Source organism: Cavia porcellus, unplaced genomic scaffold (assembly GCF_034190915.1).
Source record: "Cavia porcellus strain 051 isolate PalLab524CR breed Dunkin Hartley unplaced genomic scaffold, mCavPor4.1 scaffold_11, whole genome shotgun sequence".
Lineage (NCBI taxonomy): Eukaryota > Metazoa > Chordata > Mammalia > Rodentia > Caviidae > Cavia > Cavia porcellus.
In genome coordinates this window covers 52,719,217-52,740,424 of record NW_026947494.1, presented here as the reverse complement: position 1 = coordinate 52,740,424, position 21,208 = coordinate 52,719,217, and the positions used below count along the sequence as shown (strand labels likewise).

At 33.3% G+C, this 21,208-nt stretch overlaps 1 protein-coding gene across 5 annotated transcripts in view; it reads right to left on the bottom strand.

Annotated features, from left to right (window-relative positions):
- Window positions 1–1,068: 1,068 nt before the first annotated feature.
- The window catches only part of Rnf180 (ring finger protein 180), a 233,838-nt gene continuing 213,698 nt past the window's right edge, over window positions 1,069–21,208 (bottom strand). For all 5 annotated transcript variants that reach the window (XM_063258236.1, XM_063258237.1, XM_063258233.1 and 2 more), the window contains one exon: window positions 1,069–8,371. In XM_063258236.1, the coding sequence (XP_063114306.1) occupies window positions 8,172–8,371 (200 nt within the window). In that variant the 3' untranslated portion in view covers window positions 1,069–8,171. The remainder of the gene's footprint in view (window positions 8,372–21,208) is intronic.

The window sequence follows — 21,208 nt, the reverse complement described above, 5'->3', positions numbered from 1 at the left end:
AGAGAGAAGGTTCTTTTGTAGAGTGATTTTCACTATCACTGCTATCTACTGGCTCAATGGAATTTTGTTCTTTTTGTGCAACCTTAAGGAACCTATCCAATGCTTTTGCCTTCATATTGCAAGACACTGCTCATTTAGTAAGTTAAAATTCATTAGAAATGTTTTGCTTGTCTTGCAAAGCCCTTGCAGGACAAGTACAATTCAAGACTTCATTGGGCTTTGTTTTGAATGATAGTTTATATTTTTATGAAAAAAGTAAACTACATTATAGGTATATGGTTATGTTGTCAAAATTTTGTCAGTTGGAACCAAGTTCCTATTAAGCTTCTGTTTCAAAACAAAAAGAAGTAATAGGACTGGAAAGCAGTTTCTTACTATGTTTCATAGTTTATTTGGACCATGTCACTGTGTTATCAATTAGTCACTAAGCTCTTCTTTTCTGTTTCCCTCAACAAATGGCAGTTATTAAAACATGCCATTTACTTAGTTGACAAACTTTAAATCTTTTACTGGTGTACATTTGCATTACATAATGATTACACTCCTCATGGAGAATTGGTACATGTACGTAACACAGCTTAATTATTTTATCCTCTATCTCTTGGTTCCCTTCACATATGAAGATCTATCTCCCTATTTCCTACTATGTGTCTTTTATTTTGTCCCTTACTTGTACTTTGAGTTTTTTCTTTATGAGAAATTATGTGATATTTAAGTTTGTGTGTCTGACTTATTTCACTTAATATTATGGTCTAAAGGTACATGCATTTTCCTACAAATGACCCAAGTTTATCTTTCTTTATGATAGAGTACTATTCCACTGGGTATAAACATCACGTTTTCTTGATCTATTTATTTTTTCATGGATGTACATGCTGCTTACAAGACTTAGCTATTATGCTGCTAAAACATACATATACATATATCATTGTAATATGACGTCAAATGTTTTTAGATATAAACATATGAAAGAGTAAGGAATAGTTTAGGACTATGCTTTATAGTATTAGAATGATGGTTACATATGTTAAAAGAAGTAACCTTCACAATAACAGTCCAATAACTATATCCAGAGTACTCATGTATCTTTTTTATTTTGCTCTAAAGAACAGTGACAATGGTAAAGGATCCCTTTATAGCAATTCTTATTACAGATACTGTTTAAGAAAAAGTGAAGTGAAAATAAACATATTTTGGAGCATACAGTGATATAACTATAATGTTCTTTGGATATTTATCGAATATGAAACTCTTCAAGAAGCAAGGTGAACATGTTGAAATATGAAGACCTCTAGGAATGATTTGCTCAATGACAGTGTCCTTTGCCTTCAAGGAAAAAGTTCTGTAATGAATCAAAATACTGAACTTTCACTGCATTTAAAAACAGGATGCTATTTCATCAGGCATTCTTTATGAACTAGCACAGTCTAAAATTAAGATTTTAGTGTATTGATCTTTTTTAGCTTAATACTTTGATGAGTGCATTAGTCCTAAGAGTCACCTTTTTAAGACAGTAAAGACAGATTTTATTCAGTAATAACTATCATCATAGGTAAAAGCATTCTACATAAAATGAGCTCAAGTTCAAATTCTGTAATTGTGACTGGGCATGGCAAAGGGAAGTGAATGCAGGGAGAAGGGAGAACTAACAAAGCTCAAGAAAGTCATGTATGTGAAAAACTGTTGTAAAAAGCAGAGTGAGAAGTTGATGCATGTGGCAAAGATATCTTCCTTTGCTAACCTGTGCTGATGGAGAGTAGGTCCATACACTCTCAGAGACTAGGAGGCAGGGGTCTTACAATTCTGTGTTGGCTGACAGAGGCAGTGATTGTTTCGGTAGCACTGTGTGCTTTCTACACAGGTATCTGGCTGGTTACTCAAGAGACACAGTTTTGAATGCTAAAATTTCTTAAAGATTCTCTGGAGGAGTAGTGAATTAAATCATTTGTGCTGACTAGAGGGTGTTAGGCCAAGGTTGAAGCCTAGTTAAGAATACAACTCAGAGGAGTTTGAGTTTAATCAAGGAGGGAAGTCTTTATCAATCTTTCCAGGAATGAATAGATACTCTTTTATTTGTAAAATGTATGCCAGTTTTTTTTTTTCATTTTAAGGCACCTGTACCTATTAAGATTTGTTAGTATAAGATATCTGCTAGATGGTACAAGACATTAGGAACTTAGTCAGGAGCACTGTTATAAAAACAAAAATCATGGGAAATAGTAATTGCTGATGCAGATTAGCAGCTCAGTTTCTGTGTCTAGTCAGGTTGGTCAAAAGATTTCCAAATGGTGGAATAATTAATTGGTAGTGCTATCCAATTCATTATCTGGTGTAGTTTGAATAATTTTGATAATGGCATAGGCATCAATATCATACTCATGGTTAATTCTCAGAGCAAAGCATGGAAGATATAGGAGCTCAGGCAGACTTTCCCAGTTGTCCATGCTCAGGCTGCAGATTTGTGCCTAAACCTTGTCCAAACATGATCTCTAATGGTGATGAATCTTTTGAAGTTTACACAAGTAGTCATCAGCTCTGCAATGCTTCTTTAGATCCTGGAGGCAAATGCAGCAACAAGGCAACCTAGAATCCTGATGAAGGTCTGGACAGTCTGCTTTCTCAGTTATGTGTCAGTATTCTCACTGAAGCAGCAGATGTAGTGGCATATGACGGTAATCTCAGCACTAGGGAAGGTTATGGCAGGAGAACTGTGAGCTCAAGGCCAGTGTAGATTATACAGTGAGACTAGGATCACAAGCAAAAGAGTCACAATGGCCATCTGCAGGATTAGAGTCAGAAGAATTCAGTAGGATCATCTGCATGCTAAGAGACAGTAGCAGTCAAAGGTTGAAGGGCTGAAGATCACTATAGATTCACTAGTGAGAGTCTGCATTGGAAGGCTGAAACACTAGAGACCAAAGATAATGGTAAACATTGAAGCTCTTCTAAAAAAAGTTGGGGCACTTTGTTTTTCTTTTTATGTCCTTTTTTGGTTATATCCAGGCCATTAGCTTGTCAGTCAGTGTTACTCACATCCAAGGTAGGTCTTCTCCCCTTCATTTGATGGCTTTTTCATGTTATTTGTTCAAGAAACAAGGTCAATTGTACATATAGATTATATAATATTTACCACTCAAATGGTTTATTGTAGCTTTCTGACAAGAATTCTTGGCCACTGCTAGGTTCTAGGTCTATGAACAAAACAACGAGCATTGTGCAGAAAATTCTAGTGACATGGTCCATGTTCACACTTTCTGGGGCTTCATCTGGATAGTTTGGTTTCTTCCTTTCCTATTTGTATCCCATTTATTTCTCTCTTGTCTCATTGCTCTGTCTAAAGGTTTGAGAACCATATTGAAAAGGAGTGGTGAAAGTGAACACCCTTGTCATGTTCCTGATTTAGAGGGAATGCTTTCAGTTCTTCCTCACAGTATGATTTTGGAAGTGGATTGTCATACATGGCTTTTATCAGTTTGAGGTAAGGTCCTTTATACCTATAGTTCTCAGGTTTTTATCATGAATGGATGTTGAGTCAGAGGCTTTTTACTATTAGCATTCTTCAAAGAACTAGAACAAACACTCCCAAAATTGATCAGGAATCGAAGAAACCTAGAATATTCAGAGCAATGTTGAACAAGAGCAAAGCAGGAGGCATTACAATATCAGATTTCAAGTAACCCTACAAAGCTACAGTGATTAAAAATAGCATGGTAATGAACAAAAACAGATTTGGTGATCAGCGGAGTAGAAACCACTACAGGAAACTCCAGCAATTGATGACAAAAACTTATGTTTGAGAAAAGACTGCCTATTTAACAAATGGAGCTGAGAAAACTGGTTATATGTATATGTATATGTATATATATATATATATATATATATATGTATGTATATGAATGAATCTAGACCCCATCTCTTATGTTATACTAAAATCAAAATAAAACAAAAGTATACATATTAAACAGAAATACTAAATGTGCCAGGAAATAAAATAGATAAAACAGAAATGCTAAATGTGCTAGAAGATAAAATAGGTAAAACTCTTAAAGACATAGGCATAGAACAGAACAGAACCCCAACTGCACACACAAAAAAATACCAAACAACATATAGGTTGATATCAAATTAAAAATTTTCTGAAGAGTAAACAAAACAACAGAGTGAAGCGAGAACCTACAGAATGGAAGAAAAATTGCCAGCTACTCCTTAGAAGAATTAATGCCTGTGAATAACTAAAATCAAAATTAGACATCCTTCCAAAAACAGTCAGTCAAAAATGGATAATTTTGGATAGACACTTCTCAGAAAATAAATAAAAGACAGTAAGTATATGATAAACTATATGATAAAGTATATGATAAAGTGTTCAGCATCTTTGGCCATCAAATAAATGAAAACTTAAAAAAAAAACTACAATTCCATCATGCTCCAGTAAGTATGGTTATCATTAGAGACTCAAAAATAACAAATGCCGGCTACGATGTGAGTAAAACCTGGACTATTCATAGGAATGTCAACGAGTGCAATTACTATGGAAATCAGGGGAAAGATTCCTCAAAAAATCTGAAAATAGAAATTCTGTTTGACCCAGCTGTTCTCCATCCTGGTATTTTTCTGACAGAGTCAAAGACATCACATTACAGTGACATATGCATATCCATGGTTATAACAGCACAATTTGTAGTATCTAAATCATGAAAATGGTCTGTAAATTCATTAATAGATTAATTGATAAAGAAAATGTGGAATGGAACACTAGCCACAAAGATGGAAAATTCTGAGTTACTTGTAGGAAAATAGATGCAAAAATAGATGCATCTTGAGACTGTAATGCTAAATGGAATAAATTAGACACAGAAGGTTAAATATTACATGTTTTCTCTTATGTAAGAACCCCAAAAATATAAATAATTTTAGGAATAAAATAAAAGAGAGATGATGGGAAAAGACTTTGGGGAGATAGGAAGGAAACCTGGGGATAAAAGAGAGGAGACAGCCAGAAGGGGAAGAGAAAATAGAAATGAATAAGATATGCTATGTATATGTATCAGTGCCCTATGAAGAATATAATTATGTACTGCAAACATATACCAATAAATAAAAGATATTAAGAATATGTGTATTCTTTTAATTATACAGAAGACATATACATGAAAATTTTATGAAGTTGGACCTTTTCTTTTGTCATCAAGATTTGTCTTAGCAAGATTCCAAAGCAGAAGTAGCACTGATGTTATATTTAGCATTTAATACTATAGTGGCACTGATAATACAGCTGAAACAGAAATACTATGTTTTCCTTTCTCATTCTTAAATTTGGTGAATCACAGTTATAGTCACATAAATTCTGATTTGTTTTAAATTTTGTCTAGTATAGATTCTCTTATCTTCAGATGAATATAAGATAAATAGGTCTAGATTTTAAAATTTGCTTTTAAAAAATCAAATAAAGTATTTGCTGAAAATAATCAGAAATGTACCATCATTTGGGCATATTTTTCGAATACATGAAGTGTTTAAAATTAGTCTTCATAATTAATCACAGGAGAAATAGATATTGATAGTAACAGCTCATGAAGTTAAACATTAAATAATACTAGTTGGAACAAATACAGTATTTCATTAGTTTTAGGATATTTCTTCTTTTTCTTTATTTGGCTCCTTACTGGGAAATGAGTTTTCATGTGATACGGTGAAACATAAATAAAAAGCATAATTCAGCTGTTACATTTATAAATTCAATTACTGAATGGCTCTGTTTTAAATGGCATAAGAAAATGAGTATTTTTTCATTTCAGGTTTTATCTGGCTTCGTGTAAATCTGCAGCATTAGGAAATGTTACACTTTAATATTTAGCAACTTCTAGCTCTATTTGTAGGTAATTTAAAAATATTTTTAAATGAAATTGTTGTAACCTGGCTGAGGTGCCACTATCCTGTTCTGTAAGCATCATTACCCTGACCCATGTTTCAACTCTCATTTCTTGTGAATTATCCCCTTTCAGAATAGCAATTTGGTCCCTAAACCAACTGACCCTAGATTGTAAAACATTTGCTGACCACTAATTATAAAACACTCGGTCCCGGGACCAAGTGGCCCTGACATTTTGCAGAGATTAACTCCCTTTTTGTATAAGCTCCCTCTCTTTTCACTTCTTTTAAAAACACCCTGTAACCTAACTTGGTTACACAGCTCTGCAGATTCCAATGCAGGTTGTGTCGCTGGGTACCAGCTAAAATTAAAGTGCTTCTTTTTAAAGACGTCTTGCCCCGTTTTGGAATCTCGTTTTGGGGGTAAAATAGAAATTAGTAATATATATTCTCTAAGATTACTTTATTTTTAGTAGGCCACATGACATAATTTTCAGGTCAAGTTAAACTCAGTTGGTTTAGGATTGCCCTTCACATTGTACTGTTTTTTTAAAGGTACTATATTTAGGTGTGAATTTAATTTACAGACTCAGATCCATAAAGTAATATCTACCATGGACATGACTAGCCAGTCAGCCTTATTTCTCTAAGAAATATGTATCTATAATATTATTGCCTTTATTTTATACATAATTAAAATCAATAAGTAATTTGGGAATGAATGCAGCCATAGTTAACAGGGGATTATCAGGGAATTGCCTAGGAAATGACTAGAATTTAAGTTCATAGAGTAGTATTACACACATGTGTATTTCAATGTTTTAACCTTGATATATATTTTAAGAAGGCTGACATTTTCCCTTATGTTACCTTTACTTTGAGCAACAAATTAATGATTGTAAATATCCTTTATAAACACAAATTTATCTCTGTTTGTACACTGTGGTACTTTCCTATTTCTTGGATATGACAATGTCACATATATACTATTATTTTCTTTCACACATAATTTTAAACACCAATAAGAATATTATTAATAAAAATCTGTACTATTCTTCTATATTTCTTTGAACATCACATACCAACAGCTAAGTGCTTATAATTAAATACCATCAATAGTTATTAGGTCAATTAGGCACGGAGATTTGTCTATTTTATGTTAGAATATACTTACTGAATTATCAGATATATAATATCATAGCATAGACATGTTGTATTAGTAGTTCATAATTGAGACTTTTGCCCTAGATTTCACAAAAAACACCTGAGAAATTTGATAAATAAATTTATGTGTTTTTCTGCTACTTTGTTCACTTTTGAAATTGGGATACCTGCCCAATTTCTTCCTATATTTGAAAAATTCAGATTTTTTAATTTTAATAAGAAAAAAATAATTTAAAGGGTTACCTGAAATAAAAATAAATGTCAGGGTTTTTTGGTTCTACATTCAACTATTTTCCACAATTCTATAGTCCAGTCATTAAATCAATTACCAAAAAATAAAAAAAAATTTAAAAGCCACTCTTTATTGCATATTTACTACATACTTGACAACCTTCTAATTAAATGAATCACTAAATTATATTTTGAACATGCATTGCTCTCTTAGATTACTAAAAGTTGATTTTTTTTATTTCTTCAAGTGATTTATCCTGAAATTATAAAAGTTAACATGGCTCGTTAAAGTATCTATGGGTAGAGGGTTAGTCTCAGAGTTCATTTGTATTTACTGTTCTGTTGTTTACAATAAAAACGTTGTATTGAAGTTATTGTTAGATCTATGTAAAAAAGACAGTCAGGTTTTATTGGTAATAGAAGACAAGATAAGTAGAAATAATTGGAAACCAAATGGAATATACCCTGCTAGATAGCTCCCAGAGAATATAGTCTTATCTTTAATGCATATCATTTGCCTAAGAATAAGTAGTAACTGACTAAACATTTTATTAATATAGTTACTTTGTACCAAGATTATAATTTTCATTTTGTACTTTTATGATTTTGAGTGCAGAGAAAATCCTCAGTCTGTAACAATCAAAATAAGTATAAAAGTGTCATTGTAAAATTAGAGTCCCAAATACTAAACCCAAGACCTATGAAATTAATACTGCATTGTTGCTAAATGCTAGATAAACTTTTGAATAGTTTAGTCACATGAAAAACATTAATAAATAAATCCATTATTTTCACACTTTCTATAAATAGATTTATATAGTCAACATTATAAAAGCACATTTTAAAAATTAAGTAATTGTTCTTTACATTTATGATTGTTCAACTATTGTAAGGTATCACAATTCCTAAAACGGAAAGAAAAAATAGCAAAGAAAGCAGAAAACAATGAATCCAATGACCCAGTTCACTGAGTAAATGTAGATGATCACCATATCCATGTCAAACCACCATCCACGGCTGTCATCCTCAAAATGCAGATAATCCATCCTGTGTGCACCATGTGGGAATTGCCTTCTTGTAACTGGAGCTGTCCGTGTGTGGAAACCTTGAAAACGTATGAGCATACTTATTTTAAAGCTCATTAGATTCCAGTAAGTACTCAGAAAAGAAGCTGCATTAAGAACACAGTACTATGATTTCACTGAGTGCTATATTGCATTCCTGACAGTTTTTTTTCCACAATAAAGTACAATCCTTGGTAACGTTTCTGAGAAATAACATTTTATGAAATACTGTTTTCTTTCCTTTATATATTTATATGCTAAATACTTAAGAGCTTGAGTACAAACTTGCCCACTGCTGTTTTGTTTGTTGACAAATCTATAATATTTAAGACTGAAAATCAAAATTCAATTTTCTAAGTAGTAAAACCTGATTACTAATCTTTTGCTTTTCACTTATCTACCACTTACTTTAAATATTTCTGTGTTTACTAGTGTAAGGGAGTGAGGGTAGCACTGAAAACTGAATAGAACTTCCAACTCTGGTGATACAGGTACTATGAGGCTGTACCTTGAAGCAAATTTTATTTCATCCAATAAACAAATGAGTAATGCTAAGTGTTTGCACTAGATTGGGCTGCTTATTTGGTCAAGGTTGCATCATCTGGTATCAGTATGTTAAAGTCAAACTTACTTACTCAAGGACAACACTTTTTGTGCTGTCAAACTTCCACCTTTTCCTAACAGTTACATACCATTGTGACACGTAAAAATGCCTGTGTTAAGTTACAAGGAGGTTTGTGATAATTTATAATTGCTTTTGTCTTGCTATCATAGTTCATATGTAATATTTACAGTTTACAAAAACCTTAATTAGGATAATGTGTCAGCTCCTTTTTTCTTTTGGTTTTGTTGACTATCTTCAAACTGATTTCTTTACTGTATTGTGCTTAAGTTCTTTTGTGCTGGTAATTTAATTAAAAACAGGTAATTCATTTAATTGGGCACTTGTAAACTACAACATATTGTACTATATGGAAAATAAACTAACAAAGGCAGCCTTTCTGAGTGTCAAACTTGTATTTTTCCCTGAGTTAACAGTTACGTACCATTGTAACATGTAAGAATGGCAGTATTGAGCCTAACTAAATATTACTGAGGCTTAGTTTTTCTTCTATTTAGATAAACAAAAATTTTAATATTATTGTTCCATATTCCAGTGGAGCACATTCCTGTGGGCATTCTACCTGGGAGAATACTAATTAAAGAGATTTCAACTCCAAAAGCTTTCCTAGATTATCTCTCACATTTCTGTTTTTAAAAGTAGTCAGTATTTGAAGAGGAAAGGAAATGTGAGAGGAGTTTTTCTCATGTTTAAATATTATACTAATGCATCAACAGAAATTTTCTGAAGGTAATTTATGTTCCTTTTGAAAAGTTTCTACACAAGTGTACACTAGACAACAAGTAACCTTATTACAGGAAATTATCATTATGTAAAAGATGTGAATTTTTTTTTTCTGTCTAGAAGGATTATGTACAAGCAGGCCTTAGATTCTTCAGATTAAAATTTTGGGTTAAGGAGTAAAAGTATTAATGGTATAGTTGCAGAGAACAGTAGAGTTAAGAGAAAACAGGTCATAGAACATCAAGTGTTAGGAGTAGGGAGATCATACATGCCGTTTCCTTCAGAAGAGCCTCAATTTACTCTTGTCCTGGAATAATTACTTTCACTGTATAGTGTATTTCTTAATGTCAGTTTCCTTTATTGATAGGAAGGAAAAAGAAAGCAGTGTAAGAAAATACAAGATTAGAAAATTCCTAGGTCTCACTCTGGAAGATAATGGCCCATTTTGGCTTAGACAACAAGTTTTTATAATTATAGTGTTATAATATAAAATTATAATAATTTTATAATTATTCCATAGCGGAATATGGTAAATGGCTGGTTAGCATTAACTTCTTTTAATTTTTAATTGAGGGAGTGAATAGGTAATAATAAGTTTTGAAATTTCTAAAGCTGTAAATTTCATGGGATGATTGCAATTTCTAAATCAAACTCAAAGGAAAAACCACCTCTCGGTATTATTTGGAGGGTATCAGATTAGTTATGACATTAGAAAAATTGTCAGACTATTAATCATTGTGATTGGTTGCAGATGTTATTTTTAAAATGTTAATGAAAATTCTGAATTCATTGGGAAGTTAGCCTCCTAACTAAAGGAATTAATACATGTAAAGTACATTCCTGCCTCATAGTAAGGCTTCAATACATATTATATTCTTGTTAGTACTATTGTTAGTAGTAGTTATGAGAAAGAACTGCCTTTTCCTGAGAGCATTTATACCTTCTACTACTGCTTTTTCTGAAGAAATCTATAAGCTTACTGCTTTTTGTTCAAAAAAATGGCTTGTAACTGTTTCATGGATGAACTGATTTTTATTCTAAATCAGTTGCTAACTTCAAAAAGGTGTCAGAGTATCATACTGAAACTTTAGAATTTATTAAACATTGTGGGCCTGGGGGTTGCATAAGCCCAGCAGAGGCGTGGAACTCTCCTGTTTGCCTGGGGGCCAGGCTCCTCCTGCTCCCTGTTGGTCTGGTAAGACCAGCAGAGGCAGGGAACCCCGCCCCTAGGTCTGGCAAACTGTTTTCTTCGCCTGGGGCCAAGGATCCAGCTGCCTGTGGGTCAGGTAAGTCCAGCAGAGGCATGGAACTCTCCTGTTCACCTGGGGGCCAGGCTCTTCTGGCAACCTGTTGGTCCACAGCGGAGGCAGGGAACCCCGCCCAAGACCAGTGAACTGTTTTCTTCCCCTGGGACCCAGGATCCAGCTTCCTGTCCAAATCAGTGAGTAAGGAGGGAGCAGGGACCTCTGTCCCAGCCTGGCTGACCTCTCTATCTGACTTGGAACAAAACTTGAAGTGCAAAAATATAGGAAAATGACAAAACAAAAGACCAAAATGCAGTCTCAAACATCCAGCCCATCCCAAGAAAGCCTAGGAGCCATTTGTATAGAAGAAAATATATGCCACATACCTGAAATAATAGTAACTGAAATAAAGAATCAACTCTGGGAAGCCTTAAAGGAAATGAAACTAGAAATAATTTCCCAAGTAAAAGAAGAAATGATAAAAGAAATGAAGGAGATGCTGAACATATCTAAAGAAGACACAGTTAAAAAACTTGAGACAGTAAACAAAAAGATAGAATCCCTGGATGAACAATATAAGAAACAAACAGAATATATAAAGCAGAAGCAAAGAGATATACAGGAAATCAAAAACTCCATCGAAAGTTGTAAAAACCACCTCAATGAATGTGAAGATAGAATTTCAGACCTTGAAGACAAGATTGCAGCCAGTGAACAGGAAAGGAAAGATCTTTTAAAAATAACAAGAAATCAGGAAATAATTCAACACCTGCAAGAGGACGCAAAAAGGAACAACATAAGGTTAATAGGGATAAATGAAAAAGAAGGGAACAACATAAAGGATGTCAAGAGGATATTTAGAGAAGTAATAGCTGAAAATTTCCCAAACATGAGACTGGAAACTGATATCAAGATCAGTGAAGCACACAGAACTCCAAATAGCCATAACCAAAATAAAACTACACCCAGACACATAGTAATGGCCATCCCAGAAATTGAACAAAAGAATAGAATATTAAAAGCTGTCAGAGAGAAAAGACAGATCACCTATAAAGGAAAACCTATCAGAATCACAGCAGATTTCTCAGCACAAACAATAAAGTCAGGAAGAGAATGGAGTGAAGTATTTCAGATCCTAAAGGAAAATGATTTCAACCTAGGCTGATGTATCCTGCAAAACTGTCCTTCAAAATGGATGGAGAAATAAGATGCTTCCATGACAAAGAACAGCTGAAAAACTACATGATCACCAAGCCAACCCTGCAAAGAATACTGAAAGACAGCCTAGATGCATCTAGGAAAAAAACCACTAAACAAAGCAGACAATTAAACAGAACCGAAAGACAAAGATGCAACAGCAGAAAGATAACATGTCAACAATAAACCAATATATAACAGTTATAACCATTAATGTAAGTGGTCTCAATGCACCAATTAAAAGAAACAGACTGGCAGAATGGATTAAGAAACAAAATCCAACCATATGCTGTCTACAAGAAACCCATCTAACCGAAAAAGATACCCACAGACTGAAAGTCAAAGGATGGAAAACAATACTTCATGCAACAGGAACCCAGAAAAAAAGAGGGGGTGGCTATTCTGTTTGTAGACAATGTGAACTTCAAGCCAATAATGATCAGAAGGGATAAAGAAGGTCACTACATACTGGTTAGGGGAAAACTCCAAGAGGAAGAGATAACTATCTTAAATATATATCACCAAATTCCAGAGCACCCAGTTATATAACACAAGTACTAACAGAAATGAAAAACCAAGTTAACAGTGACACAATTCTAACAGGAGATCTTAACACGCCATTGACACGAATGGACAGATCAACCAGACAGAAAATCAGCAAAGAAATAAAAGAACTGAATCACACCTGTGAACAAATGGACTTAATAGACATATACAGAGTATTCCACCCAACAACAACAGAATACATTCTTCTCAGCAGTACATGGGTCATTTTCTAAAATAGACCATATATTAATTCACAAAACGTATCTAAATAAATGCAAAAGGATTGAAATCATCCCTTGCATGCTATCAGACCATAGCGCTATGAAATTAGAAATTAATGATAAAAGACACTACAAAATTCCCACAAACACATGGAAACTGAATAACACACTCTTGAGTAATCAGTGGGTCATAGAGGAAATCAAAGAAGAAATTAAACACTACCCACAAGAAAATGAAAACACAAATACAACTTACCGGAATCTGTGGGATGCAATGAAAGCTGTTCTCAGAGGAAAACTTATAGCACTGAGTTCACACATCAGGAAAACAGAACGAATACAAATAAATAACCTGATGTTACACCTCAAACATCTAGAAAAAGAAGAGCAGGTCAAGCCCAAAACCAAAAGAAGAGAAGAAATTATAAAAAATCAGAGCAGAAATCAATGCAATAGAGACTAAAAAAAAAAAAAAAAAAAAAAAAAAAAAAAATCCAAAAAATCAATGAATCAAAGAGTTGGTTCTTTGAGAGAATAAATAAAATTGATAAGCCCCTTAGTCAACCTTATTAAAAAAAGGGAAGAAAAAGCTCAAATTCATGCAATAAGGAATGAAAGAGGAGAAATCACTACAGACCCTATAGAAATACAGAAAATCATCAACACCTATTTCGAAAACCTCTACTCTCAAAGGTTTGATAACACAGAGGTAATGGACAGATTCCTTGAAGCATAGGAAGTACCAAAGCTAGGTCACAAAGATGTAAAACTACTGAATAACCCAATTTCTATTAATGAAATCGAAAAGGTAATTAAATCGTTACCTACAAAGAAGAGTCCAGGCCCAGACGGATTCACTGCAGAATTCTACAAGAAATACAAATAAGACCTAATGCCAACACCCCTCAAACTCTTCAATGAAACTGAAGGGGAAGCAATCGTTCCTAAGTCATTCCTGGAAGCAAATATTACTCTAGTACCAAAACCTGAGAAAGACCCAGCTAAAAAAGAGAACTCCAGACCAATCTCCCTAATGAACACAGATGCAAAAATCCTCAATAAAATATTGGCAAATAGGATGCAGCAAATCATCAAGAAGATCATACACCATGACCAAGCGGGATTCATCCCAGGCATGCAGGGATGGTTCAATATACGTAAATCAATAAATGTAATACACCATATCAATAGAGCCAAAAGTAAGAACCACATGATCATTTCTATAGATGCAGAAAAAGCTTTTGATAAGGTCCAACATTCATTCATGATAAGAACCCTGCAGAAAATCTGAATAGATGGTCTTTACCTCAATATAATAAAGGCCATCTATGTCAAACCAACAGCCAATATCATATATAAATGGCCAAAAATTGAAGGCCTTTACTTTAAAATCAGGCACAAGACAAGGATGTCCCTTATCACCAGTCCTATTTAATATAGTACTAGAAATACTAGCTAGAGCAGTTAGACAAGAGAGAGAAATAAAAGGCGTAAAGATAGGAAAAGAAGTAGTTAAGCTATCATTATTTGCAGATGACATGATACTCTACATAGAAGATCTCCAAAACTCCATTGAAAGACTGCTAGATATAATAAATAAATTTAGTAATGTAGCTGGCTATAAAATCAATACTCAAAATCAATAGCATTCCTATACACTAACAACAAAGTCACAGAAAGAGAAGTAAGAGAAGCCACACCCTTCACACTAGCAACCAAAAAAAATGAAATATCTAGGAATTACTCTCAGGAAAGAAGTGAAAGAACTATACAGGGAAAATTATATTGCACTGAAAAACGAAATTGAAGATGATCTCAGAAAATGGAAAAATATCCCTTGCTCATGGATAGGGAGAATAAATATTGTGAAAATAGCCATTCTCCCAAAACTGTTATACAGATTCAATGCAATCCCGATAAAAATACCATCAACATACCTCATAGAATCAAGAAATCACTCCTAAAATTCATCTGGAGTGAGAAGAGACCTAGAATAGCAAGGACAGTTCTAAGCAGCAAAGGCAAGGCAGGAGATATCACAATCCCTGACTTGAAACTATACTACAAAGCAACCGTAGTAAAATCAACATGGTACTGGAACCAAAACAGAGCTGAAGATCAGTGGAATAGATTAGAAGATACAACCACAACTGCAAACACACTCAACCACCTTATCTTCGATAAAGGGGCCAAACAGGTTCACTGGGAGTACGACAGTCTCTTTAATAAATGGTGCTGGAAAAACTGGCTCTCCATATGTCGAAAGCTAAAACTAGACCCATGCCTATCACCATGTACTAAAATAAAATCTAAATGGATCAAAGATATGAATATTAAAACAGAAACACTAAATCTATTGGAAGACAAATTGGGTAAAAACCTTGAAGATATAGGAGTAGGTAGAGAATTCATGAACAGGACTCAAACCGCACGGGAAATACTTCCCAGAATCAATAACCGGGATCACCTCTTATGAAAAAGTTTCTGCATGTCAAAAGAAGTCTCCAGTGTGGTGAGAAAACCCACAAACTGGGAAAAAAAATCTTAGTGAACTGCCCCTCAGACAAAGGACTTCTGTCTAAAACATATAAAGAATTTAAAAAAAAATCAGACCCCCAAAATTCAAAGACCCAATCCAAAAATGGCATCTGAGATGAATAAACAATTCTCAGATTAAGAAATACAAATGGCAAATAAATATATGAAAAAATGTTCATCATCATTGGTCATTAGAGAAATGCAAATCAAAACCACACTGAGATTTCATCTCACTCCTGAAAGAATGGCCAAGATCAAGAAAACCAACAACCACAAATGCTGGAGAGGCTGTGGAGAAAAAGGGAACTCTCCTGCACTGTTGTTGGGAGTGTAGACTAGTGCAACCATTATGGAGGTCAGTCTGGAGATTTCTCAGAAAACTAGGACTGGAAGCCCCATATGACCCAGTTATACCACTTCTAGGCATATTCCCAGAAGAACTGAAAGCATCATACCACAGTGATATATGTGCACCCATGTTTATAGCAGCACAATTTGTAATAGTCAGATCTTGGAAACAACCTAAATGTCCATCAACTGAAGAATGGATAAAAAAAGTTGTGGTATTTTTATAAAATGGGGTCCTACTTAGCTATAAAGAATGACCGCATTGAGACATTTATAAATAAATGGACGCAGCTTGAGACCATACTCATAACTGAGATAAATCAAACTCACATGTATAAATACCGAATAGTTTCCCTAGTGTAAGAAATGATAAGAATACATGGAAGTATATGGTAATCATGATTCCCAATCATATTGTTTTGAAGCCATATAATGTTTTCACTCATTAACCACAATGGTTTTAACCTGGGTTGTTCGATTTTAGTATCTATGACAGCACGAATAGCTTTTTTGAAGAAAGCAACACAACATAAAAGCTAGTGCTGATTTAATATCGGCTTGTTTTAAAGTCCCATCAAGCTGTAGTACATCTGTTTCCACTGGTTTTAACATGTTGTATCTTACTATATTTCACTATATGTTACAGTATAAACAAAACTCTTTATAGGCAAAGAGATAATATAGAAACCATTGTTTGTTTTCTATTAGCAGGTTCTAAATACCCTATAATTCTTGCATTCTCTTGAAAAGCTTCACACTGCCTAGATATGCTTGATATTATAGCACGCGAAGTTACACTCAAATAATTTAAAGAAAGAGGCACTATGGTGTGTCCTATTATGTTAGATTACCTGGTGGTGAAACACAATGATGCTTGAATTGCTCGGTTCTGCCCTGCATTGTTCTATTACAATATCCTCTTTTATCTCAATCTTCCCCCTATTTTTAAATTAATGTATTTTCTCTCATTTTTTTAATTAAGGGAAAACTAAATTAAAGAGTAACAGGACATATTATAGTAACTTTTTTGTTGTCTTTTAACCTGACTTGAACCCCAGTATTGCTCTCCCCATCTTGTTCTGTCTGATTATTATATATTCTATTTTGTTTGATAGTATCAAGTTTGAGGGTATAGGCAATCACTTTGAAGGCAATAAGATATACTATGATGCCCCATATTGATTGACTATCATCCTTTTTTTTTTTTTTTTGAAGTCCTGTAAGGTCCTCAGTGTAGATTTTATTGGTTTTTGTTCCATATTGTTTTTGATCAATTCTATTATACCTGATGATATAGACAACTCAATTTGAAAATAGCAAGAGGCACAATGGTAACCACTTTTGAACACCTGCCATTCTATTTTTGCATCACGTGCTATGCCCACCCTTCTGTTCTAACTGACTCTGTTTTGCTTAGTCACATTTGTTTTTATTCTCTTCAAAGAAGTAATAAGAACTGTGAGAGTAATAAAACTCTAAAAGTCTAATGGTTACTGTAAAAAAGAGAGGAAAGTAAGGTGGCTAAGGGATATAACCGCAGGTATGTTCAAGAGTGTAGGATGGAAAACCATATAACTGAGCTTTTGTTGGATCATTGAATGGAACTGTCTCCAATTCCACTGTATGAATGTTCACTTTATATGCTTTAATTTAGTGATATGGACAACTGCTTCTGGGAAGATAAAGTGTAGCCTGTTAACTGGTGATTTCGTACTGTATATATCTTTTTCTAGAAATACTGTATTATTTGTACCCTTTTACTGCATTGTTTTTTTATGTCCTTTTTTTTCCTTCTTCTCTCCTTAAATAAAAAAAAAACATTGTGGAAAGTATTCGCACTATATTTTAGTAGATGACAATTTAAAGATTAAGACATAGTATTCTTAAATTCTTAGTCTAAAACAGTTTGTCAATCTTTTTGTTATCATCTTCATAGAAGATTATTTTATTGTAATCAATAAATCAAATTAATATTCACTTAGATTAAACTTAACTTTTCCCTAATAAGATAAATAGTAAGGAAAGTGGTTGGGTATGGCTCAGCTTCTGAGGGCCAAAATCCTGTAATGTTCAAATTTTTTTGTGCCTGAGGAATCAATTCTTGTCCCCATTTAAAATATGTAGTCCAGGTGGAGATAGCATATGAAAAACCATTATGCTAACATTCAGTGTCTTTATGAGGTGTGATAAAAAATATTGTGAATGCTAGTTATCTGCTGAGGGCCATCCAAGTGTGACACATTACAGTGTGTCCTCAGGCCTTTATATACCAGATCTAACCATGCAACTTCTGTGTTTCCCCCAAAACCAAAATGACCATGAAAGGTAAACATTGTAAATTGATTCAGGACATCAGGTAGCCATGACAACTCAATGAATGACATTCATAATAAAAGTAGACGTTTAGAACTGCTTCAAAAGTTGAAAGAAAAAATGAGATACATATGTTTAAAGCAAGGGGATTAATATTTCTATAATTTAAAAATATAAACAGTATTGTTTTGATTGTACCTCATATTTTAATTATGTATTTTAAAGTAAAGAACACATAAGGCTGCCTGCCTTATACATTTTTGACATATATCCTAATGAGGAAAAACATACTGCAGTGAAAGTTATACTATTCAAGAAACATAAATGTTCAGATTCTTATGCCAATATTCTATATACTCATTGTCAAATGAAACTACTTTCTCTGTATCAAGATATTTTCATGGTTTCTTTAATATTCAATATTTAATCATATTATTCAATATTTCTTTAATATGTTAACATGATAAATTCAAGAGTTTTCTAATTTTGAATAATTTTTAAAAATAGTTACCTAGATGCCCATCAATTGAGGAATGGATAAAAAAGATGTGGTATTTTTATATAATGGAGTACCACTCACCTATAAAGAATGATCACATTGAGATATATATAATAAATGGATGCAACTTGAGACCATACTCATAAGTGAAACAAAGCAAACTCACATGTGCAAATACTGTATTGTCTCCCTAGTGTACATAGATACAAAATCCTCAATAAATACAGTGAAAGGATAAGAATCTGCTCAAAAGGAAAAAATAATATCTCAGGGAAAAGGAGGAAAAAGAAAAAGGAAGGGAAAAGAAATAAATACTAAAATTATATAATCACACTTAGGATAGCTAAGATGATTGTACTACAAATTCCCTAAGTTCTTGGAACAAAACAGCTAACGTTTATAGGATTGGAACAATTTCGCATGTTAGTGTCTGGCGATCTGAGGAACTCCTGAAGAACATTATGTAAAATAACAACCCTAATTATGCTCCTACCACCTTGTTTTGAAGGTCTATCTCATCATTGTTTTGGGCTCTTTGCTATTGTTATTTATTTGTCTTTTCTGTTTCGTGTTTTTCTAGTAATTTGTTTTGTATTGTTTTGTTTTCCCCTCTAATACAAAAAGGATAGGTATACATATAGGGGCTTATACATGCGTAGAACTTCCTCTAAACAGTTTATAAGAATCAATTATATTATGCATGATGAAATGAACAGCTATTTTGAAGAAGAGACATTATGTATCCATTGCTGATACCATACTCTCATGCTGTGAAATCCAGTGATGATATTATTCTTTATTCAGAGTGGTTTCAGTTTGTTTTGTATTGCTTAATTCAACATACATGAAGGTATGGACAGCTAATTTGAATGAGAACAACAGACATTATGGCAGCCATTGTTGATTTTCCTACTGTCTGGTTTTGAAGGCCTACAAGCCTTTATCATTCTGTTCTGATCATTTTAATACTAGTTTGTTTCATCTGAATTCATTGTGTGTGAAGATATGGACAATTATTTGAAAGAAAACAAAAGACATTATGGTAGCCATGGTAGATATCCTATTATCTTGCTTTGAAATCTGTGTTAAATTGTTTTCTTCTGATCTACTTTGTTCTGTTTTGTTATGTTTATTTTTACCCTCTTTAAGGAAAATAAATAAAATACTTACAGTTAAAGATTTTTCTGTTTTATTCCTTCATACTTAGGATAAATTCCACAGAAACATACTGGCTTTTATACATTGATACACTAAGCACATTAATATTTTCTATGGAATTTTAATATTAAAAGGAAGATTAGCCTATAATACTATTTTATGTTCTTTTTGTTCATTTGTATATTGTACTTTTATTTGATTCATAAAACATGTTGGCTATTAGGTGATAATTCTTCATGGATCTATCTCTGCACAGCTCGCAAGTAGAGGTACTAACTGCCTTTGTTCTAGAGTATCTTTTAAAAGGTATTTCTGCAGCCCAAAGTTTTGTTATATATCTTTAAATCTGAAAGAATTTTCACAGAAACAGATTCCTTGAAGGGCTGGAAAATCTAGCCTGTACAACCATTTGGGTTTGTAGTCATTCTAGATTAGGGACAATTTTTAGTATTAGTCCATTTCTATAATAGTTGTTGAGGTATATTCTTCTAGTTCTCGAGTCACTTTTGTAATTTTTTATACAATATAACGTATGTATTCAAGTTTCTAAATGAATTGAACTAAACTTTTCCTAGGTGTGGCAAATGTAACGCTTTTCACTAGCTATTCTAGGTTAGTCTCTCTCAGTACCTGATGTGTACTTCTATGCCTCTTGAGAGTTAGACACGCCTATGAAACGATCAGTGAAAATGACTGTCCAGTAAACATGATGTGTATTGTTTCTGGGCATGCGCATTTATCATTTTAAAATGTAGGAGTCTCTTAACTTTGCCACAACAACCAGTAATGTACATGACACATGGTGTTCTGTCACCTGAGCTCCCAGGATTTAGAGTGACATGGAACAGAACACTTAGCAGTTTATGGGAGATTATTTTAATGTTACTATAAACTTGGACTAAAAATAGTCAAATAGCCTACAAAACTATTCAAGAAATATGGTAAAAATGGAAGTTCAATCTGTTTATTTCTTATGGAAAATAAGGGTTCTTGGATTTAATTATAGTGAAACTGAAAAACAAGAACTGTAGACAAAAATCTCCAAGTTGCATGGGGTTTAGCTGATGAACAATTAACAGCATTCTAGTACCCAAAATTAACATCTGTTTCTTCTTAAATTCTATTTTGTAAGAAGACTTTTATCTTAGAAAATTTCTTTTCATACCTTAGAAAACAAAACTATTATTTTTTCTAAAACATATGGTTGCAGTTTATCTCCATAATCAAAGACCATATGCTGAACTCTATTATTTCAAAGCTTCTTCCAGAGACAGACTGTCAACAGTTATGTTGTTTGACTTTGCAATATGAGAAGTTTGGGCTGTGCTTTCAGTGGGTACTCAATATTTTTGTTGGGTGGATGGATTAGTGTTTGCATAGAAGTACTCTATTCTTTAGAGAATAGAATAATCAGCATTTTTTGGAGAATGTCCTGAATCAAGCCTTTCAAATTATTTTCAGAGGAAATG